At 44.9% G+C, this 24,888-nt stretch overlaps 1 protein-coding gene and 1 non-coding gene across 2 annotated transcripts in view; one reads left to right on the top strand and one right to left on the bottom strand.

The window, feature by feature from the left end:
- Window positions 1–24,582, bottom strand: part of NWD2 (NACHT and WD repeat domain containing 2) — a 181,624-nt gene extending 157,042 nt beyond the window's left edge. The window contains exon 1 of the mRNA XM_007098919.3: window positions 24,199–24,582. Coding sequence (XP_007098981.2) covers window positions 24,199–24,349 — 151 coding nt within the window. The 5' untranslated portion in view covers window positions 24,350–24,582. The remainder of the gene's footprint in view (window positions 1–24,198) is intronic.
- Window positions 4,880–4,986, top strand: LOC122238170. Its single transcript, XR_006217132.1, has one exon. It is a non-coding gene; the product is annotated as a U6 spliceosomal RNA (small nuclear RNA).
- Window positions 24,583–24,888: the final 306 nt, after the last annotated feature.

Here is a 24,888-nt window from a genome sequence, read left to right on the forward strand (position 1 = left end):
GGCGGACAGAAAGGTCTGGTGAGAGGAGGAAGTGTGACCATAAAAACAGAGTCAGAGGCAGAGGTGTGACAATGGGAGCAGAGGTCAGAAACAGAGACCTGAAGGTGCTACACTACTAGCTTTGAAGCTGGAAGGGGCCACGAGGCAACAAATACAGGCAGACTCCAAAAGCTGGAAAAGACAAGGAAACAGACTCTCCCCTACAACTTCTAAAAAGAATGCAGACCTTGTCAACACCTTGACTTTAGCCCAGAAAGTCTGAGTTCAGATTTCTGATCTCCAGAACTTTAAGATAATATATTTGTATCGTTATAAGCCACTAAATTTGTAGTAACCTGTTAAGAAAGCAACAGAAAATGAATTCCAATCTTTTATGTTTGTTAGATACTTTCTAACTTCAGATGTCATTGTCAGTAACTACACTGTAAGCTCCTGGATATAAATCCCATGTCACATACTTCTGTGTGTCTTTACACAGAGACTGTTCAGAGCTGGGTCAATTAAATCTCAGGAGTTTGTATAATTCACAGCAGCTGACCCTGTTTGAACTATAGCATTTGATAATCTGGATCTTGAGGACTTACTCTCTTTTTTAAAATATTTATTTTGAGAGAGAGAGGATGCATGTGTGTGCCAGAGAGGGGGGGGAGGGAGAGAGGGGGGGGAGGGAGAGGGGGGGGAGGGAGGGGGGGGAGGGAGAGAGGGAGAGGGGGGGGAGGGAGAGAGGGAGAGGGGGGGAGGGAGAGAGGGAGAGAGGGAGAGAGGGAGAGAGGGAGAGAGGGAGAGAGGGAGAGGATGAATCTCAAGCAGGCTGTGTTGTTAGCACAGAACTTGATGTATGGTTCAATCTCACAAACCAGGAGCACATGACCTGAGCTGAAATCATGAGACACCTAGCTGACTGAGCCACCCAGGCACCCCATTACTCTCCTTTTGAAAAAGAATTATTCAATACTTGATTATCACAAAGTATTCCTTTTTTTTTTTTTTTTTTTCCTTCCACAGCTCCACTTTTTTTGGAAGGTAGAAAAGCTTACAATCAAGTCATGGAAGAGGCTAGACTGGGCTTGAGAGGTAATAACTTGCTTGGATCGGATTTTAATATTCTTGAAATTTGTATTATTTTGAGTATTTAATGGCAGGGAGACCTATTTTGAGATTCATTCTACCCTACAGATTCTGCAGTAAACACTCCTGCATATTTTGATAGTATAATTCTTATGGCAGAAATATTGTGCCCAAAACAAATGTATTTTTTTTAACTCTTGATGATTGAAAGATGGTATTAGAGGACTATAGTATTTTAAAATATACTATACACATCTAGGGGTGCCTGAGTAGCTCAGTTGGTTATGTGTCCAACTCCTGGTTTTGGTTTAGGTCACGATCTCACGGTTCATGGGATCAAGCCCTGCATCAGGCTCTGTGCTGACAGCATGGAGTCTGCTTGGGATCCTCTCACCCTCCCCCACTTCCCCTATCTCCGCACCATCCCCCACTCACACTTTCTCTCTGAAGATAAACAAACATTAAAAAAACATATACTATACACATCTAAATGTGATTCGTCTTTAGAACTTAAACGGGAATTAAACATTTTTATGTGTGCATAGAATATAGATGCATCAATGATACAGGACTAGATCCTGCATATTTTGCTTATTTTATTTCTTATTTAATGAAGTCTCATTTTTCATCTTTTGAACATTTGAAAATGTCTGGTTATATGTTAAGGGTATTTGTTTTCATTTTGTTCTGTTAGGGCAGGGAATTTTAAATGCTACCACCTCACCAGCTTTCAAATATAGACTGAAATACCTGCTTGACATATGGACACGTCCAGATATAAATATATGCAGCCTCCTTGGGCAAAAATCTCCAGAACGCTGAGTTTACTGACTGTACAGCAAAATGACCTATTTAGAGAAAAGGTCAGCTGATTATAAAAAATCAAAATGATGAACAACGCAACTCCAGGATGGGGGAGGATAGAGAAACCTCATTTTACCTAAGGGAGAGAAACGATACAGACCACACATCCACCAAAAGCAAAGCAAACTCTTCTGAAGTTCTGGGAAGATACGAGGTTTATGCCAGTGATTTCACCTTCAGTGAGCCACTCAAATTCTCCATGTCTTCCTATATCATAGGAAGGGGCTGATAAAAAATCATCACCTATCCCATCTGAATTCAGCCAGGCACTAAATTAAAATTGACAGTTATCTGTTAGCTTTGGGAGTGGATAGACAGATTGAAGGAGTCCACGTCTAAAACCTCCCTGGGTCTGTTGGTGTTATTTCCATCAGAAATGAATAGAATGGCCGTTAACTGCCCTGCTGCCATAGTCTGGAATCTCCATCATAATAACGATCGGATCCACCCCTAGCACTCTCTTTAATTGCTATCTTGTTTCAGGAATGCTCAGAACGTGGTTGTTCGTCATCTCACTGTGTACAGGAACTCAGTAAACATTCAGGAATAAAAGCAATTTTTAATTAATTCCGATGATCATCCAAAGCCCTACTGGTAAAATCATTTCTTCTTTTTTTATTTTAAATAATTTAGGGCCCATTCCAGCCTATCATTCAAGGGTCTCAAATATTTTATCTTCACACACCTTGGCACACCTCTGATTTTTTTCCTCTGCTGTATTCTTCCTGAATATTCTCCCCTCCTCCTTCCCTCTCTGCTTTTTCCTCTTTTCCCCTTCTTTCCCACCCCTGATGCCCCCCCCCACCATGTACATGTACACACACACACACACACACACACACACACACACACACACACTCATTCTACTTCCGTTCTGAATTATCAAACCAACAACTAGCATTAGAGTGTCCACTACACCAGGCACAGTGCTAAGTGCTTTCCATACATTGTCTCATTAAACCTCACAGGAACTTTAAGTCAAATGCTATTTTCAGCCCGGTTCAGTGATGAGGAAACCAATGCTCGGGAAGGTTGAGGAGGAAGACGCACTGCCACAAAGTGGCGGAGCCCAGATACCAGACCTAGCGCTTTCGGATTCCAGAACCTGAAGCCACACAATTCTCTGTCATGGTTAACATCTTGAAAGCTTTCACAACCCGCGCTCCCTCAGCCTCCAAACCAGACTGGAGAAGGGAAAGAGGCAGACAGCTCCAGCCATGCAGGATTTCTCTAATGAATAAATGCACGAATGAGACTCTTGGTCACCTTGGGGATCTGCTATGAAACATGTGGCTTATGTGTTCTCCTTTGCGGACTGTTCCGTTTTCCGGCCTCAGGTATAGGTCTAGTAGATACAAAACGCCCTGGGATCCTAGTAGCTGTGAAAGCTGCACCATGTAGCCCCTGGTTGTCCCTGATGGGGGTCACATCACAGCTGCTGCTGCTGGGCTGCCAGAGGCCCTAGGCGACACTCACTCAGGCCTCTAATGTTGACGGCCATCACTCTCATGGCTGCTACTGCCCTCACCGAGGCCGACGTGGTAGTGTTGATGGTCCTTGCCCCATCAACTTTATCATGGGCTCCTGAATGACTTCCCTGGTTTCTACTCTCAAAGAATTTTCAACAGGGTTCCTCAGGGCTTTAGTTCAAACACATGGCAGGGATCCACCTGGAGATATACCGAGAAGTAAAGCAGCCTGGGACGCTTTCCAGCACCCAGAGACTAAGACGGACCCCACCCTCTGCCACCTCACAGAGGACTTCCGATCTGCCCAGGTCACATGTGAGAAGGTGGCTTCTTCTTTTAAGAGTCTTATTCCCATGGTTTAGGGCACTCTGTCACCTGCTAACTCAAAAGATCCAGTAACGGTGTCTCCTATCCCCTTCTCTTTTAATTCCTAGAAGCCAGAGTAGGCAGGGGATGAAAGTTAGGTTCCACATCTTTTTACTCTAATAGGATGCTGAAGGAACTGCCGAATGAAAAACCAACAAGTACAGATCAGATTTGTAACAAATGTGCCTTGAAATTTTCTTACACTCACTTTTAAAAATAACCCGAGTCAATAATAAATGTACTTCCCCCCCCAATAAACAGTAATCCTTATCTTTTATGGATAAAGTTGGTTTCTGGAGCTAAGCCTAGAAATTATGCTAAAAGAACATGGTGGCCCCATGTGATCTGGCCTCCCTAAGTTCCCTCCAAAGACTGATGTTCAACAGAGATGCACTAAGCACAGCTTACTGGTTGCTTATAGATGGCATCTGTCCTGGTTGGTTGGTACCTGCCAATATGGGGGTACACACTTTTGTGAAAACTGCACTGCCTCCATCTATTCCCCACCACACTGATCTTGCTGCTCCTTGGGTCTCCAAAGGCATTCCTTGCCACAGGACCTTTGCACTTACTGCTTCCTCCTTCTACTTACTGCTTCCTCCTTCCACTTACTGCTTCCTCCTTCCACTTACTGCTTCCTCCTTCCACTTCTTGGCAGAAGTGCTTGGCTCCCTTCCACCATTCATGTTTCCCTTCAAATATTATCTCTTCAGACAGACTTTCTCTGACCACTCATTACTGGGAGACAGTCCCTGCCCAAATGCTTCCTCTTTATCTCACTCTACTTTTCCTCATAATACATACCATCACCTCCATAAACTTTACAAACAAATGTATTTGCCTTTTTATGTCATGGTCCCTCCATCTAAATGTGACAACCACAAGGGGTAGGGGTAACGTGTAGTTATTTAGCATTGCTAAATTCTATCCTCAAGGCTTAGAAGGGTGGCTTGTATGCAGAAAGCCATCAACAAACACTTGTTAAATGACTATTGTGACTCTGATTAAAAATGGGGTCTGAGAGTAAAAGGAAGAAGGCATGCCAATTCTTGTGGCTCTAAACTTCCTCTGGTGATAATTCTATGAAAGCACTTTTTAAAACGTTTATAATAGTGCTGGCTTTGGCACCACATATACTAAAATTGGAATGATACAGAGAAGATTAGCATGGCCCCTGCACAAGGATGACATGCAAATTCGTGAAGTGTTCCATATTTTTGAGAAACAGAAGACCATGGGGGAGGGGAAGGAAAAAAAAAAAAAGGTTAGAGAAGGAGAGAGCCAAAACATAAGAGGCTCTCAAAAACTGAGAATAAACTGAGGGTTGATGGGGGTGGGGTGGAGGGGAAAGCGGGCGATGGGCATTGAGGAGGGCACCTGTTGGGATGAGCACTGGGTGTTGTATGGAAACCAATTTGACAATAAATCTCATATTAAAAAAAATAAAACGTTTATAATAGCTATGGCCTCGTAAGATGTCAACCTTGATAGGCAGCTGGAAATAAACATTCTGGCTTAATACAAACAGAATATAAGTGCTTCCTAATTGTGTCATCATGGGACACATCTTCCTTCTCCTACTGAGTGGGCAACAAAGATACCATGGTGGATGAGTTGTTTTTTTGCTTTTTTTTTTTTTTTTTTTGAATGACTGCCAGCTAGTTGAGCCAGGCTTGATGTCACTTCTTTCCCCGCTGAGGTGTCAGCAACTCCCAGGTAAACAGATAATGGAGCTAATAATGGTAACAATCCTAGTTAACATTCAATGAAAGCTTATGAGGTTCCAGGCATGTGATAAGCATTTCACAAGCTTTACCTCATTTGAGCCTCATAAAAATCCCAGCATACTTTCAATTTTAGAGATAGGCAAATCTAGGATTAGAGGAATGGACTGCTTTAAGGTCACGGAGTCGGAAAACGGCAGTCAGAAAATGGCACACCGCAAGTGCTCCAACCCAAGTGTTTCCGACTCCCGATTCCGACCCCTTACCCTCTATTACTAGCCCCGGTAAACGTTGTGTGCTGTACGTGTACACACAATGCATTCCACCACAAAATTCAGGGTAGAGAGCCAAACCCTTCCACCCAGGAGTTCACACACAACCATCTGACCCCAAAGCCCAATGATTTTATCATCCTAAAGTCTCATCTGTTGGCCTAAGGAAGGGGCCCTTTCTGCGTATTTCATCCTGCTCATGCTCCCCATCTTCCTACTGAAACTTTGGTCAGAGTTCCTAAATCCCGCCCATGTCGTCCACTGACTTGTGCCCTTTGTTTTACTTTCCACATTCAAATCAACAGGGCACATTCATGCAGTAGGTTCAGAAGGAGAACAGGCACTATTATCCCTCTTCTTCAGGAGATGGAATGGACATGGTCACCGAGTCAGGAAAAAGGGCTATTAGACCCCACACTCCCTCTCCTTGCACAGAAATAAAACAAGACGGAATTGCCGGGGAGTTTCAAAGAAGTGGGATAATGTAATACTGGAGCTGGAAGATGTCCCAGAAGGTCCTGTTTCTCAGCCACTTCATTCTGCCGATGAGGCAAGTGTCCCAGAGAGGATGCCCAAGGTCACAGAGCTATACCGTCCAAACCAGACATTTCAGTCCCTGTTCTGCCCCCCACCCCTTACCACCTCGCAATGTCTCCAGGACAAGAACATTCTCCCATATGCGCACACAAGGCCATCAGAAGGCGAGGAGAAGGTCTCTGGTGAAAACACAGCTCTCCAACTTCTAAAGGGCTGTTACGCAAGCCTGATGGCACATGATTTAAATGGAACATAAAATGAAATTTGCCATAAAAAGGATGTTTCAGAAAGCGGCAAGGTGCCTAACTGGTCCTCAAAGACACAATGTCGCTAGCCCATACCACTGGCACTATTGCCTTCTCACTGTTCTTGTGAGAAATGCATGGGCACGTAAAGCTGCACGGCCACAGTCCGGGTTCACGACGGACCTCTCTTCACCTCACCCCCAGTCCCTGATCTCCCGGTGGGAAGGCACCCGTCTCCCCCCACTTCCTCCTCAGTGGCTACAGCAGGAGACGGGGAGCTATATGCGTGGAATGTGGCTTACTGGGAACTTGGGCCTCAGGGCTTGGGGACGCTAGGGCTGGGCCTCCATGGCCTGCCCAGTGGGCACCTAGCTGGCCTGTGGGTGAGGCCCTATCAGCCCTGGGGTGAAGGAGTAGGGGAGCCATACAGGCATGAGGAGTTTGGGTATAGTGACGGAGGGTTACTTCACAGAGGAGGGACTGGAGACAACAGGGACAGAACCACCACAAGAGGTATGGGATTTGGGAACCAGAGGTGGTCCTGGCAACAGCCGGACCTGCAGAAACACCCAGCATGGCCGGGGCATGAGGAAGACTGCCCCCACCTCACTGCCCTCTCCACTTCCATTTCTCTTCAGGGGTCTTTAAATTCAACAAGCATTTCTTGAGTACATACTATGTGAGCACTACTGTTAACACAGTCACTTAAGAGTCAGTTTCTAACTCATGTATTTGAAAGAGTTTTTTTTTTTTTTTTTTAAAAAGGATGATTCTTTGTTTCTGCATCGGGCTCACTGTTTATATACTACAACAGAATTTAATGCTCAGAACTCCAAAAAAGAGACAATGGAGGGGTTTTGTTTCTGTAGAAAGGAAGACCGGGCGGCAATGCAAGCTGGTGCAGCCACTCTGGAAAACAGTATGAAGGTTCCTCATAAAACTAAAAACAGAACTACCCTACGACCCAGCAATTGCACTACTAGGTATTTATCCAAGGGATACAGGTGTGCTGTTTTGAAGGGATACATGCACCCCCATGTTTATAGCAGCACTATTGACAATAGCCAAAATATGGAAAGAGCCCAAATGTCCCTCGATGGATGAATGGATAAAGAAGATGTGGTGTGTGTGTGTGTGTGTATATATATATATATATATATACACACACACACACACATATACATATATATATGTATATGTATATGTATACACACACACACACACACACACACACACACACACACACAATGGAGTATTACTCGGCAATCAAAAAGAATGAAATCTTGCCATTTGCAACTATGTGGATGGAACTGGAGGGTATTATGCTAAGTGAAATTAGTCAGAGAAAGACAATCATAGGACTTCACTCACATGAGGACTTTAAGAGACAAAACAGATGAACATAAGGGAAGGGAAAAAAAAATAATATAAAAACAGGGAGGGGGACAAAACAGAAGAGACTCATAAATATGGAGAACAAACTGAGGGTTGCTGGAGGGGTTGTGGGAGGGGGGATGGGCCAAATGGGTAAGGGGCACAAAGGAATCTACTCCTGAAATCATTGTTGCACTATATGCTAACTAATTTGGATGTGAATTTAAAAAAATAAAAAATAAAACAAGTTAAAAAAAAAGGAAGGAAGATGGGGACTCATGGTTCTAGAAACCGCCTCAGGTCACAGCGCTGGTAGATAGTGGGCAGTACTGAATCGAGAACTCTGGGGTTATGATTCCTGGATGCCCAGACTCACATGAAGCTCACAGCCTACCAGTTTGCACGGCCATCCCCCTGGCAGACGCAGGTGCTGGCAGAGAGAAATCTGCACACCCATGTGAGGTCAGCTTATACACCCACCTGCTTACATACCCGCTGGGGCTGCCCCCCAGAGCAGAGGTCTGCTTTGATACTGCTCATGGGATTTGCAAAAGTGAAACCTGTTTTTTCCTCCCTGACAAGGTTGACACAGACTAATTTCTGAAAGGATAAAAAGAAGGAAAAACAAAACATTACACAGCAAGTACTGAATCCAAAAAAAAAAAAAAAGAGTTTCAAATAGATTTTTACAATCTCAGTAAAAGAATGAAAGCACTTGGCTAAGCCCTAAATTTTGTTTTCTTCAGATAATCCTATGGGGCACATAAAGGGTGCAGGCTCCTAGCCTTCCTCCACCAAGCACTCTGGCTCCCCTGTCCCGAGAGGGACCAGATTAAATAGCTAGCCCTTTTCTAGTATAACCCAACTCCAAACTTGAGAAACAAAACTGTTTTGGTTTCAAGACTTCTAGATTCTGGAGCCTTCTCCTTCATTTCATTCTAGTCTGAAATCTGCAGAGCAGAATCAACAAAGAAATGAATGATAAGCACTCTCCAGACTGAAGTTAGCAACCGCCTGTCCCTGGACCTTGCACTGACTCAGTCAAGAGACCCATCTCCTCCCTCCCCTTCCCATCTCCTCTCTCCCCTCCTCCACCCCAAACACCAACACACAGGAATATCTAGATCATTTGCTTAGTATAACGGGGGCTTACAATGACCATTACATGCATACAATAAGAATTATCAGCTGATGTGGGGCCCCTGGGTGGCTCAGTGATTTAAGTGTCTGACTTTGGCTCGGGTCACGATCTCATGGTTCATGGGTCTGAGCCCCATGTATGGCTCTGTGCTGACAGCTCAGAGCCTGGAGCCTGCTTTGGATTCTGTGTCTCCCTCTCTCTCTGCCCCTCCCACCACTCTCACTCTCTCTCTCTCTCTCTCAAAAATAAAAAAATAAACATTAAAAAAAATTTTTTTTAAGAATTATCAACTGACGTAACCATGGGGTCATTCTACCATAATGGCCACACAGAATGAAATAGTTTTCAAACATATGTTAGGTCTGTATTGAAATCCTCCCTAAAGAGGGATGTTCCTTTTTGTGAAGAGTGGTCCTTCTCACATGAATGTGGGCACCAAATACGCTTTGAACATTGTAGCAAACTGTGCATCAAGGTCTAAAAGATTAACAGAGGTTAGAAAAAAGACAAGACTTTATGTAGATTAAAGCAACATTAAAAGGATTCTTTATGTGTGAAAGAAATTATGGTTTTTAGTTTAAGATTATAGCACACCCTACATTAAAAGGTGGAAGTGCTATCTTTTTATTCTTTCTGAATGTCATTTTATTGAAACCTGCTTGTTATCCATGGCTTTAAAAAGAGAGTTGGGGCTAATTTTTAAAAGCAGGTTTTAAGTAGATCTGCTCTATTATTTAGAGATGGAACTTAGTAACTTAATACCTTATAATTTGGGCTGAATTCATATTTATGTGTTAAAACCATCATTTAAAAACGGTGTTTTTATGTAGTTGCCTCTAGCTAAAAGCATATGTGATTACATGGGTGGCATACTGGGAAAAGGGACCATTTCATGCTGCAATTTATAAAAAAGTAAGTTACTCAAGCAACTGTCATTCCTTTGAAACCTTTATCCCTCGTTCTTTTCTCTAATCTCCTAGGGGTTTTAGCAAATTCGGATCTAGAACTTTTGAGTCCTTGATATCTTTCAGGCATTGTGTTAGGTGCTTGCGTATTTCACTTCTTTCCCACAATGATCTTGCCAGGTAGTTATTATTGTGACCAACCTTCAGAAGGGAGAATGAAGTCTGAGGAAACTAAATACACAAATTTACAACAAATCTTGGGATTCAAAACCAACTGTAACCTCCAAGTTCTTTCATCTTACCCAGTACGTACTATAATGCATTTATTTTATTTTACTAATTTCTCTATTGCTGCAAAACATATCAAAATCACTGGCTTAAGACAACATTCATCTTCCCCTTACATCTGCAATTTCGGCAGGGTTCAGCAAGGAAGGCTGCCGTTTGCCTCACATGGCTTCAGCTGAACTGGGAAAGCTCAGTGCCTGTGGGCGGAGATGCACTTTCAAGGGGGCGCATTTTCCTTGACCGCAAGGTGGCTGATTTCCAGAAGCCTGGGCCCAGAAACTGGTGCGGTGCCATTTGTTCCATATTCTATTGGCCAAAACCAGTTGGGAGAGCCCAGATTCAAGGAGAAAAGTCATAGATTCTACCTCTCAGTGGGATGCATGCCAAAAAAAAAATTGGGGGCTGTGTAACAAAACCCCCACACCTTCTAAGACTTCAGGTTCAATGGTGATTTTGTTAAATTGTGAGACTCCTCTTTTATGAATGCTTTCATCCTGCATGACTTTGCAGATGAATGCCCCCAAAGGCAACTCCTCCAAGGTGGGAAGGTCTGGGTCTTTTCCCTTTTTTTTTTTTTTTTTTTTTTACATATTCTCTCTATGTAGATTATTCAGGCTTCTGAATAGGGACCCTAGGCTTAAAAGGGAACTTTAATTTTCACATCTTCTTTTTAGTGTTCTCAGATTTTCTTTTTTCCTTTAATATGTAATATCTTTGATTAACTCTGTTGCTTTTTAATCACTGACCTCAGTAGTTTCTGAATTCTATTTTAATTACAGAATTTTCTAGAACACTGTCAACCGAGCACGGTCTTCTGCTTGAAGCTACACCCTTTGCTTAGCAACTAACGAGCATGCAGGTCCTACCACATGCAGTAGGTTTTCAGTCTCTTTTACAGCTAACACATTTTTCCTCCTTTAAAAAGTGGTGATTCTACCAGTTCTGTCACTTGGGCAAGAACATTTCTCACCGGTTATTTCTTGGGCATTTTTTTTTTCCTATTTCACTCTGGCTTGTTCTCCTTGCTTTGGCCAAATGAACCAAAACTAAACCCTTCTGTTTGTTGCTTACCCCTTCCCCACTCAGGGTTCACAGTTGCAAATTCACTGCACAAAGAAGGATACACCCCATTTCTTACCCACAGGAGACATTACTAATCAATCCCTGAGCATGGGATGTGGCCCCAACGCATTTGTGGCTGCAAAACATTTCAGTCAACCACTAATGATTATAGCAATGAGAATAGCTTGCCTTCCAGGGTATATACTATTCTGTGTCTCTGTAATGCTTCGTCATCTTCAACTAGGCCAATCAAGTCTTTCTAATCTCTCAGTGCTCTGAATTCCTTGTTTGTATTGAATAAGGCTTCCTGCTGCCCAGCCCCAGCATGTACTCTGTGAAATATCCAGAACCACACTTCCTGCCACCTGCAGTGCTGTCTATTCTCAGCCAGGAAATGTTTCCTATTACTTTCCTAGTTCCTGTTTTCCCAACTCTCCTGAGACTCAGGGTCAGATCACTCAGACAGCAGCTGCGGCCCTGGCCTTGGATTTCAGTCCTGACAGCAGCCGGCACCTTTCTCAGGACCTGGGTCCCACCTAAAGATGAGGGGCTGGGATCCTGCCTTGATTTTGCCAGATGCTTCTTACTATCCCCTCTGTCTTCCCCAGAGTCCCTATCTTGTGCCCGAACCCCTCCAATTATTATCCGAGTAAACTCTGAAGTTATTCTGATACTCAAGGAAATGAAACAAATTTCAACATATATGTGCTCACTATGCCTCTTTGGTAACAAATGCTTTCTCTTCAAAAACAGTGCCTTTCTCTTGGATCTAGACTTACTCTCATCACCTACAACTGACCCAGTTCCCCACTGGCCACTCCTCTACAGCAGAGAGGTCCATTTCTTAGATTTGACACATCCTGGTCTTTCCCTTTTGACTAAATTTGATGAGCTCATGCCTGACTGCGAGATCAGACACCACGGGTTGATCCCAATTTTTCCAAGTGCCCTTTGTGTGAAATACCTCACAAGCATGGTGTTTTGTTTGTTTATTTGGGGGGGGGGGAGAGAGAGAGAGAGTGTGTGTGTGTAAGGGGGAGGCACAGAGAGAGAGAGAGAGAGAGAGAGAGAGAGAGAATGCCAAGCAGGCTCCATGCCATCAGCACAGAGCCCGACAAGTAGCTTGAACCCATGAACCATGAGATCATGACCTGAGCTGAAACCAAGAGTCGAGTCGGACACTTAACCTACTGAGCCATCAGGGCGCCCTAAGCACAGTATACTTTTGGTAGTTATGCCTGTATTGCCTCCTAGCTGCAGGAGTCTCAAGAATGAAGACAGTATGTATCTCTTACTTCCTCTGTAACTCTCCACACCAACCAGTTAGGAGTTTGGCTGTACACAATGGGTATCTAATAAATACTGCAGGTGACACTTAGAATAAACTCTGAAGGAAATCTATTCAGTGGCAAGAATCTGACACTATCCATAATGGATCAGATTAAACTTTATGAAAGATAGCTTTTTAATTTTGTGGTTTCATTTCTGAGTTAGATTCTGTAATCACTCTTGGAATAAGACACCTGACATCTGGGCTTTGCTCTTTGTTTTGATTGTACTCATGTCAAAGCCTAGCAAATATTTTGGATTGAAAATGAGATTTCAAGGAAGCATTTCATTAGAAGTGGGTATTATTCTCTTAGAAACTACAGCTTTGGATGCCATTCAATCTCTTTATTAACTTTCTATCACGTATCCTTTTCCTAATTATACATTAGCCTACTTACTTTAATTTGCAGAAGGAATCCTGTTTGATTTCAGTAAAAAATATGAAAGATAAAGCTTTGAAACAGCAACAGGAAGGAATCAGTCTTTAAGTTAGTAGCACCAGACTTTCTTTTAGATTGTCCATAACTCAGCATATATGTATACTTTTGAACCACCTCCTAGGGGTTTTACGTTGATTTAAATCACATGACCAGTAAGGGCAAAACATGTAAGAATTTTTTTGAGTTGCAAAGAACTCTAAGCCTTTATCAAACCCAATTACCCTGTAGATGAATTCCTGTCACACTACAGGAACTGTATCATTTGCCATTTTAAAAGGTGTTTGTGAGTTTGTTTGTTTTTTTTTTTTTTGGTTGTCTATTGCTGCCTATCAATCTACCCCAAAATGTAGTGGTTTCTAGAGAGATGAAGTGACTTACCCCAAGGCCACCTGGACCACTTGAAGCACTTACCTTATGAAAGTATCTGATACAGACAGCTGATATAGTTACTGCTATTACATACAAAGCATGTCATACCTTATAGCTTAGCATCATGTGTTAGATACCGGCCGGGATAGAATTTGGGCTATTTCAAACTAGACATCCGATATAAGTGATCCTGTGTACAAATGTTAAAACTGAAAGAGGTAAGTATCTGGGTTAGGGGAGAAGCCCTTCTTCCCCTAACTGGAGGCTTCTTCTGGAGCATGGGACTCCTGGGTTCCTTTTACCTCCTTCCTTACTTCCCGGAACAGGGGTGGGAAGGTTTAAGGGGTGACTCATTTGACTGAAAATGTGGGAAAAAATAAACCAGGCAAGCTCAGTCCACCCGCTCACTCCTTCCCCCAGGAATTGACCTGTCCACACAGAGGTCATGCTCTCTTCTCCAGGCTCAGTGTTTTGTGGGGCAGACCCTCCGGTGCCAGTGTGTGGGTAGAAGAATGTCTAATTCTGGAGTTTAGTATCAAGAAGCACAAAAGCATTCTCCGTTATTACCTTTTCAGTAACAATGGTGGTATTTTAATCTATTTGCAGGCTCTGTTTTTCTCAGTTTAGAATTTGGAAGGTTCTACAAGGGCACTGTGCACGGAGTCCCCGTCAGTGCTCAACAACTCACTGATCAGCACAACTGTTAACACCTGTCGGGCATGTGCTACGTGCCAGGCCACCAGTTTACTCACTTTGCAAGCATTTACTCACTTAACCTAATTAGGACAACAACAGGCCAAAGAAACTTCACAGTACAGCTGGGGTTTTGGTAGCTTTTGAAGTTGGCCACCATTAACTCCTACCCCTCCCCCCACCACATGCATCTACCTCTGCTCATCTGAGAGAGAGGATCTATTTCCTCTCCCTCTGAATTTAGGCTAGCCTAGGACTTGCATGGACAGAACACAGTGAAAATGACATCCTGGGACTTCCAGGGCCTTAAGAGGCCTGGTGGCTGCCATTTCCCTTCTCTCGGGTAGCCAATCCCCTACAATGAATCCTGGGCTAGACCTCCGAGTGAGGAGAAAAGCTGGAGAGCAAGCCCTCGTGGAGGAGCACTGAGGAGCCAGGCACAGGAGTGAGGCCTTCCTGGACCTTCCACAGCCCAGTTCCGCCCAGGCTTAGCTGAGTGCAGTCAAGTGAGTGACTCCAGCCAACGCTCGGCAGAAGGTACCTACCTGTCTTCTTCAGGCCAAGCCCTACCTGGATTCCCCGGCAGGCACAGAACTGTGGGAAACCATAAATCATTGTTTTAAGTCACTAAATTTCAGCGTGGGCATCATGATACATGGCAGCAGACAACTGAAAAAAATAAAACGCATATATACACACACCCTTTAAAACAGTAAGTGGTGTCATTGCTACGGCGTGACAAGAATCTTAAAAGAGCTGTAGATGATTGACTAAACCATAAAGTCACAATGTCTTTGTAGCCGGCCCTATATACTCTAGCGCTCTTTTAAGTGGCTTTCTAAATGGGCCACCTTTAAGGGACAAACCATAGTTATCACCTCAAGACATCAGCTCCATTCTCTTGTTCAAAGGGATAAAAGCTCTTCATTGAATAATAATCTCTTTCTATTCCCTCCAGAGAGCTCATCATCGCTTTGCCTCGTATTTGATTACCATGTAGGATAGTGTTTACACCCTGGCTCCGTTGGCTCCTCTGGGGAGCCCTCCCAACCCTCATTCTGAGCTCTAGGCTGGCTTACTCCTCCTCAGCGTCTCTCTACTGCTCTGCTCATATCTTTAGCACGGTGCTCATCGCATATATTATTTACATAAACTGCATGAGAACAGAGACCTGCCTGTTTTGTTACTGCTGTATTCTAGGCACCAGAACAGCCCTCCATGTGGAGTAAGTGTTCCATGAATGTCTCCTGGTTGAATAAGTCAATGCGCCTGCTTCCCCCTTGGACTAGACCCTGCGTGTTGGTGGTGAGTGTCCATCACCGCTTCCTTTCATTCTCTCTCTTGTGCTGGAAGCCTGGAAGTGCCTAGACTTACTCACTGCGAGGGTCCAAGTGCAATTCTGACTCTGCCAGGGAGTGGGGGGGGGGGCAGGGCGGGGCGTGCCTGCATGAGATATGGAGGACAGGGAACAGGATAAGTTCTTCTGCCTTGAGTTGTGGCGGCTGATACGAGGCTTCAGCAGACGGGCGTGTTTGTACAAACTGGCCAGCTACACGGCTCGCAGCTAGGACAACTGGCAGTGGCTTCTACGGTTTCCTGCCCTCTAGGTGACGGCTTTTGGAAACTGCCTAGCAGTATCCCTTTCACTCCTCAGACTCTTAACAATGACTTTTGGGACTGCTGAGTTCCCTGAAGTATCTGGAGTGCTTCTTGTTTTCCTGTGGAATTCTAACTGATATGCTTCCATAGACTCCATTTCTATAAGGAGGGGAGGGTTTATCCTTCCATACCCAGGCCTGCACAGGATCTGGATCACAGTGGAAACTAATAGTGATAAAGAGAATAAGGGTGACCATGGCAAACATTTATTTCATGTTTACTATGGGCCCAGCCCTGTTGTAAGTTATTTATTCAGTAACCCTGCAAGGCAGGCACTATTACTGTCCTCTTTCTACAGATTAGGAAACTGAGAACAAAGTAGTTAAGCAACGTGCTTAAGAATCACAGCATTAAAAGGTGGACCGTGGAGGCAAGCCCGGGCAGTCCGGCTCTCTGGTCTTGTACCTGCATCTAACATCTTCCCCTGTCTGAATGATACTTGCTCCAGGACATGAAGATACAACCACTAGAAGTTGAGAATGCGGTATAAATGCTCTATGTGCATTTACCATAAAGTAGCAGTTCAGTATGTTCTCCTTTAAGACTATTAACTTTGTGGTTCAAATAGCTGTGTGTATACGTGCGCGCGCGCGCGCGCACACACACACACACACACACACACACACACACAGGTTTTTTTTGCTGTGATAACTTTATTTTTTCTTTTTCTTTTTTTTTTTTTTTTTTTTTTAGCATGTATTCATTTTTGAAAGGCAGAGAGAGACAGAGCACAAATGGGTGAGGGGCAGAGAGAGAGGGAGATGCAGAATCTGAAGCAGGCTCCAGGCTTTGAGCTGTCAGCACAGAGCCTGATGCGGGGCTTGAACTCACGGACCACAAGATCATGACCTGAGCCGAAGTTGGCCGCTTAACCAACTGAGCCACCCAGGTGCCCCTTAACTTTATTTTTTTCTGATTACTCGCAAAAACAATGAAAAAACAGGAAGCCTTAGATGGGGCGCCTGGGTGGCCCAGTTGGTTAAGCGTCTGACTGGCTCAGGTCATGGTCTCATGGTTCATGAGTTCAAGTCCCATGTTGGGATCTGTGCTGACAGCTCAGAGCCTGGAGCCTGCTTCAGATTCTGTGTCTCCCTTTCTCTCTGCCCCTCCCCCACTCACGCTCTCTCTCTCTCTCTCTCTCTCAAAAATAAAAAATAAACATTAAAAAGAAAAAAAGAAAAACCAGGGAGCCTCAGAAATAATTGACATTTCAGGGCAGGTAAGAAGAACCACAGTGAAGAATATTCGTAGCTTTCATTTGAATTTCTTGATGCACATCTTTCTGCCTCTTGCCTGGGAGCACAAGATAAAGTAAAAGTCAAATAAACACTGGTTGCAACAACTGTAGGGAAAATATTTCTCTCTTTACTGTGGCTTCTGCCAGAACGGAGAACAAACGTTTCTACTAAGACCTCAAAGACATGGAAGAGAGAGCACGGGAACATGCAAAGACATACAAAGTCCACGTGGAAATGGACAAAGCAGCTGATCACGAATACTATGGACAAACGTGCACGACTCTCAAAGTCGACCAGTGGATAAATCGGAGCGGGTGTGAAAAGGGACAAAAATAGGTGTTGGAGAAGCTTTTTCTCCAATCCTGATGTCTCCCAACACACATAGGGAGATCCACTAGCAGAGTAGCCCTGGACAGGGCCATTACTTACTATTCAGGGCAGAAGTGTCTTAATCAGATGGATGCATTTGGAAGGAAAATCTGAGCACAGTCTGGCCCCTTTGTTCTCTCTTGTAAGTGAACCTGTCATTCTTCTCTGTTCTTCCATGTCTTAAATTTTCAAAGGGCCAACTCTGTCCACCAGCGGGGGGAAGGGGCAGGTTTATGCCCTGGTCCATTGCTGACACTGCCTGGGAGGATAAGTTTATGCAGTTCTGAGGTTCAGCACTGGAAAACCCTACTTGGCTCGAGTCCAAAGCCATATTTCCCCCAAAAGGTCCACAGTCCTTACCCGCACTTCCAGAATCCACAAAGTAATGAAAACAAAAAATTTTTCCCCGATTCATCTGGCAGCAAAACCTTAAGTGTCCTGAGTCACCAGTGGCAAAACGTGACCCTAACAGACATGAAACTACTTAAATCCTCATTTTTCCCCTTAGAGCATTGTGTTGCATGTCGTAGCCAACAGCCCCATGTGCCTATTTAAATTTAAACTAAGTTACAATAGCTTCTCAGTCCTACCAGCCACATTTCAAAAGCTCAATAACAGCTATATTTAACTAGTACTACCACACAGGACAAGGCAGATGAAAACCTTCCAGCACTGCAGAAAGTACAGCTTAGAGTGAAGGCATGTTTCCTTATACACACATTCATACTTGCTTACGGGATATGACCCAGACCCTACATAATAAATAGCATATATACCATTTTCTTCCTAAACCTAAAAAATATGAAATTCCAAAATCGTATCTGGCCCAAAAGATGATAAAGGAGCATGGGCCCACATCAGTTTTTACCAGTAATAAAAGCAATATCTTGACCTTCTATTTGCTTTAGACATTACCAGTTACGGACTAAATGGTTGTGTCCCCCCAAATTCATATGTTGAAGCCCCAAGCCCAAAAGTGATGGTATTGTGGGTTGAGACCTTTGGGAGGTAATTAGGTATAGACGAGGTCATGAAGGTGCCCTATGATGGGATTACTGTCCTATTTATAAGAGGAGGAAGAGACACAATAGTTCTCTCTCCACCACATGAGGACATGACCTTCTTGCCGGTGACCATGGAGGCAGAGGCTGGAGGGACAAAGCTGCAAGCCAATGGACCACACAGCATGGACCACCAGGAGCCACCTGAAGCTAGGAAGAGTCAAGGAAGGACCCTTGCCTAGAGCCTTCAGTGGGAGCACAGTCCTGCTGACACCTTGATTTGGGACTTCCGGCCTCCAGAATCATGAGACGGTAAGTTCCTGTACTTTAAAACCCAGTTTGGGGCCAATGTCATGGCAACTCTAGGAAACGAAGACAGAGTTTGCTACCAAGAGGCAGGTGCTGCTGTAACAAACACCTAAAACATGGGGAAACAGCTTTGGAACTAGGTAATGGGTAGAGACTAGAAGAGTTTGGGAGGTACATGCTAGAAAAAGCCACGACTGCCACAAAGAGACGGTTACTGGCAATTCTGGGAAGAGCTCAGAAAGGAAAGAGGAGAGCTGTGGAGAAAGATTCTTAGAGAATCCAGAAATTGTGAACAGAATATGGCCATTCTGCTGAACTGGCCATCCGGGCGACACCTAAGACTGAAACCAGGAACATGTTATTGCCCAAGAGAGCAGAGGCAAGTGCTGTAAAGTGGTCAACGATGTCGCTGAACTGTGTTCTAGTGTTTTGTGGAAGGTAGCACTGGTAAGCCAGGAAACTGGATGAAGGGGTGGCTTGGTTCCTCCTGCGTGTGGAGGGGAAAAAAAAAAAAAAAAGGAGGAACCGAGAAAGGAATTGTTAAAACAAAAAGGAACCAGAACTTTAGGATCTGGAAAAGTCTCAGCTTATCCGTATCACACCAAAGGACAAACCGAAAGTTTTTGCTCTGAAAACCAAGAGTGTGGTCGAGCAACCCTTTGATACGGGTATAAATCACGGACCACCCCAGCAGAGGCAAGGTTCAGCTGGAACTGAGGAAGACAGGGGTTGCAAGGAAGATAGGTGGACTGAGATGCTGCAGGACTGAGCCATAAGGCGATTCAGCTGTGGTTCTTCAACACAAAGGGAGAATGACCTCAAAGGAGATTTGGAGATCATCAGGGTTGCATCTTGGTTCAAAGGTAGGGGAAGGCATCACCTGGACTTCAACAGGGCAGATGGCGTCGTCCAAAGCCTTGAGGGCAGCGCCTCCTGGAGTCTTGGTGGGTAACTCCCTTCCACAGAGTTATGGATGTAGCACTGCCACCCCCAGGGGGTATGGAAAGCAGAGCATCAAACCAAAGACCATTATTCTAGCGCTTCAAGACCTAATGGTATTTGCCTTGCTAGTTTTTGAACTTACTTGGGACCCTTCATCCCTTTTTTCATTCCAATTTCTTCCTTTTAGAATGACAGTCAATCCTATGCCTCTCCCACCATTCCATTTTGCAAGCACACAACTTTTCTCATTTCACACGCTCACAGCAGGAAAGGATTCCTGCCTCTGGATAAATCATATCTGGAATTTCACCCATATCTGATTTAGGTTGTATTTAGACGACACTTGGGGCTGTAGACTTTAGAACTGATGCTGGAGCAGGTCGAGACTTTTGGAGTTGTTGGTATGGAATGAATATCATTTGTATGCAACAAGGACATGAATTTGGGGAGGTGCAGGGACAGAATGTTATGGCCTTAATATTTCTGCCCCTCCCCCATTCGTATGTTGAAGCCCTAACAGCTAATGTGATGGTATTTTATTTATTTTGAGAGACAGACACTGCACAGGGGATGGGCAGACAGAGAGGAGAGAGAGAGAATCCCAAGCAGGTTCTGAGCTGTCAGCACGGAGCCTGACTTAGGGACTCAATCTCTAGAATGGTGAGATCATGACCTGAGTGGATATCAAGAGTTAAGCATGCTTAACTGACTAAGCCACTCGGGCAATCCTAATGTCAGGGTATTTAGAGGTAGACCCTTTGGGAGGTAATCAGATTTAGATGAAATTATTAGGGTGGGGCCTCCATTATGGGATCAGCATCCTTATTAAAGAAAAAGAAGAAAGACCAGGGCTTGTGCTCTCTGTCATGTAAGGACACAGTGAGAAGATGGTCATTGGAAAATCACAAGGAGGTCCCGCACCAGGAATCACACTTGCCAGCACCCTGATCTTGGACTTTCCAGCCCCCAGAACTGTGAGAAATAAAAAGTCTGTTGTTGAAGCCACTCAGTCTATGGTATTTTGTTGCAGCAGCCTGAGCTAAGTAAGACATTACTGTGCTCTAAACTGATTAAGAGTTAAGGCAGGGGTGCCTGGGTGGCTCAGTTGGTTAAGTATTCGACTCTTGGTTTCAGCATAGGTCACAATCTCTCAACTCATGGAATCAAGCCTGACATCAGGCTCTGCACTGACAGCATGGAACCTGCCTGGGATTCTCTCCTCTCTCTCTCTCTGCCTCTCCCCTCCCTTCCTCTCCCTCTCTCCCTCTTTCTCTCTCTCAAAAAAAACAAAAACAAAACAAAAAACAAAAAAAAACAAACAAAAAAAACCAACAGGAATTGAGGCAAAGAGGATTATTTATTAGGCTCCCATGAATTTCAATACAGGGAGAGAATTATGCTGGCTCTTCTCCTCCACATATTCATGGACAATTCAGGCTCATCACAGTGGAAGATTTTATACACGTTTTAGAATCACTGTTCCAAGAAGGTGTATGTGCCATTCTGGCAGAGAAACATGGCTAAATAACTAGAAGACTCCCAAGGATTAATACAGAAGCCACAGATGAAATTTCTACCTTGGGTGGAAGGTGGGACTAGATGAAGTCCAAGGCTTATTCATGTAAGAGAATCTGGGACAATGCTATTGTCTCCCCCACACTGGTTCTTCTCCAGTGTCCTTAATGTGGCATGGACTGGTCGTATGCAGATATACTTTTGGACCGAAACAGGTCCATTAGAGTCCAGAACATTCTGAAATTTCCTTGAATGCCCTTGAGGCTACCCCTCTGGTGTAAGTGAAGTAGGTCAGAGCAGCCATGTTCCCTCTCTGTTAGTCAGCTTCTGGCTGGCTGTCAGGATTCAAGAGTAAGGATAACACTTATCCACTATATATCCAGCTGATTGTCTTGTCCATGTGGGTGGAAGAGATTTCACAGAAATCTGGCATAAACCTAGGCTGGGCCACAGAGTACCAAGAGAGATGTTTTGAGTCCCCTGAAAGCTCCACGTTATTTTGCTATACAGGTTCAGGCAAGTAGCTTAACCTGGCACAACCTTAGTTTCCTTATCTGTGAAACAGGGAGAACAGCCCCTGGTCCATCATCCTGACAGGATTTGGGGATGGAAATCAAAATTAAAATACTGAATGAGCTAACACATGAGAAAGTAATTTTTATGTATTACCTTTATTATTGATAAGTGAAGTCCATAGAAGCCTTTTAAAGCAATACGTATTAACACAATAACCTAAGGGAGACCCTAGCTGAATTCTTAAACATACTGCTAGGAGTTCAACACAAAGCAGCTTTTATCTAGAGCATGAATTGATTTCCACTTGTAGAGAAAAGCATGAGATAATGTTGTCTTAATTGGACAGTGGAGAAACTCTTGAGTATTGGCCAAGAATCTAATATTGGATGGAACCAAAACACAACCATTTGCTTCCTGAATTGCATCCACAAAAATTTCGTGGTGGAGTGCTGCCTCTGATAGAGCATTTACCAAGATTGCAAGGTTTCACGCACAGGCCCCCCAAAAATACCCGTCTCTGTCTCTTCTATTTAATATACCCTCGACTCTCCAATTTGATCAAATCTGGGTGCTAACACTGTTACAACTTCTCACATAGAAGTCACATTTCTGGTCCTTCAAGATCAATGTACAAGCTTAGCTCAAACAGTAAGCAGGAGACACGAAAGCCTCCCTTCTGTTTGCTTTCCTAAGAGTAACATATGGCAAAGCTTTTAAGAAACTAGAAAATTTGAAGAATCATATGGACAAGCTTATGAAAAAAATGACATTAATCTTAAATATTAATTCATTATTAACCTGACTTAACACACATTCATGATCATTGATTTTTATTTTAGAAATTACAAACTTAAAGGAAAAACAAACTACTGATATTAACATTTTCACAGTATTTTTGAAGGAACATGTTTAAAGAAAAACAGTAATTTTGCTGGTTCTACATCAGCAGACTTAAACACTTCTCATGAAATTTCTTTCAAGCTTAGGAGAAGTGAAAATTTTAAGACAACATTTTCTAACACAATTCTCCCAACCACTTAAAAAAATGTTTTAGCATTAAAAGAAAAAAAAAAACAAACCTTGAATACTTAAATTGCAGATTACCAGTAGTCTTTAAACAGGCTGCATATCTCCATGTTTTCCTTTATTCAGACTTAAGTAAGAATCCTGGAAGACATATCTGAGATTTTAAAAGGTTTTAAAAGGGTGGACAGTAATTTCCTAAATGCCTCAATTATTAAATTTTGTGAAAATGAGCTGCAAACTTTATTAGCACAGTTGTGCCTCTGTCTCAAAAAGTATACATTCTATTATTATAGAACTGTGAGTTACCTATTTGAGTCTTTCCCCAATGCCCTGACATAATGTAAAGTTTCCCTGAGATTTTTGTTTTGTTTTTTACAACTTCTTTAGAAAGTTATTTTTGTTGGTTCTCTCAAAATGCTTTTCAAAAGCAACCAGACTCTTGGGTTAAAAAGATTATATCTAGTGATTGTTAACGCTTACTTTTTGTCAGACTCAAAGCTTGTTAGAGTGCATGAAAAAGGCTCCTGCAAAACTTATCTTATGGCCACACATTTACTTTTTCTAGAAAAGAGCAATTCCTGCAGTTTTATCCAGCTTAAGTCAAATACTTCCTACTTCTTCACTTACTAGTAAGGAAAGTTAATATTCAGGTCCTAAAACTCAAAGGCAGTGTTGAGCAAAAAAAGAAATGAACCATCCAGCGCTCAGCCGCTGTGATTTGCGAATGCGAGAAAGCAACAAGTTTGCGTTTGGCGCCTACCAGGTGCCCAGCCTTGAGCAGAAACAGGCCTGAGTAGGTCAGGTTCCAAACCGGGAAATCAAGCCCGGGGTCCAGCTGTGGAGATGAACTCCTGAGCGCTCGCCACGAAACCAGCGCCGGGATGAACGCCCATCTATCCCGGGGCCCCACAGCGCGTTTCCTCTGCAATCGCCGCGGGCCTTCGATTCACAGAGGATTCTTCTGCCCTCCAAAGCGAAGGGCACCGTCGCACTCACAAGAGGCTAGTCTCAGGGAACCCCATATGCTCACCCCGCTCGGCGCGAACAAGTAGCAAGGGAGGAAGCCCTCCTTCAGGACCCCGCAGCTGAGCCGGGAGCGAGACGAACTACTATTTGCGTTCGCGACAACCCCGGAGAAGACACCGCTAAAAGAAAAGGTGGTAGTGGAAGCAGGTTGGCGCTTCCAGAAGCGTCTAATGCCTCGGACGTTTCTTAGCTCGATCTGAATTAGTAACCCGGGCGAGGGGCGCGAGAATAGGGGTCCCAGGGGAAGCCAGCGGGCAGAGGGGATGAGCGAAGGGAGAATAAAAGTGATTCAAATGAAATTCCCACGCGCTCAGACCATCCACGCTTTCAGCTGGAGGAAGGGAGATTGGGGCACGCACGGCGCGCCCGGCTGTGCTGCGGAAACTCTCCGGCTCCCGGCGCGCGCGGACGGACGGAAGGACTGACGGGCAAATCCGGGCGAAGGACTTACCTTCAGGGTTGGCGCTGATGAAGACCCGCACGCTTCGCCCGGCGGGCACGAGGTGAGAAGGCAGGGCGTTGAGGTTCCCGGAGAAAGCCGCCCGCCGGAGCGCAGAGTCCCGGGGACAGGGCAGCCTGGTGCCCGCGCCGGCCGGCCACATCGCCCTCTGGGAGGAATAGCCGCCGCCGCCTCCTGGTCCTCGGTTCCTGCCCGCGGCTCCGCGGAGCAGCTAGGTCGATCCCCGCAGGCGGCGCGGCTCAGAGCCGCCCCGAGCCCGAGGCGCCGCCGGCGAGCTCCGCGGCGCACACCACCGGCAGGCGCGGGGCGGCCATACGGACCCTCGGGCCGCTGACGCCGCCGCCTCCCGGCCCTCTGGGCGTCAGCCTTCGCCCGCCGCCGGGGGCTCAGCACAGCAGCCGGCGGGAGGTCAGCGTGGCGGTGGCGGCGGCGGCGGCTACGCGCGCGGCGCCTCTTTGCGCCGGGAAGCGCCCGCGCTGGCCGCCCAGCCCGCGGCCATCTCCCCGTCCGCGCCTGCCGCGGGAAGAGGGGTCGCCGAGGTGACGGGGACCGAGCGGAGGAGAGCTGCTCGAACTTTATCTGCTAAAGGCGTCCGACTTTATGGGAACGTCCTTCCGCGGGGCGGTGAACTCACCCGCGGCTTAATGGGCGGCAGGGGCGGGGGCGCGGGGGCCGCGGGCT

The sequence above is a fragment of the Panthera tigris genome, chromosome B1, assembly GCF_018350195.1.
Source record: "Panthera tigris isolate Pti1 chromosome B1, P.tigris_Pti1_mat1.1, whole genome shotgun sequence".
NCBI lineage: Eukaryota > Metazoa > Chordata > Mammalia > Carnivora > Felidae > Panthera > Panthera tigris.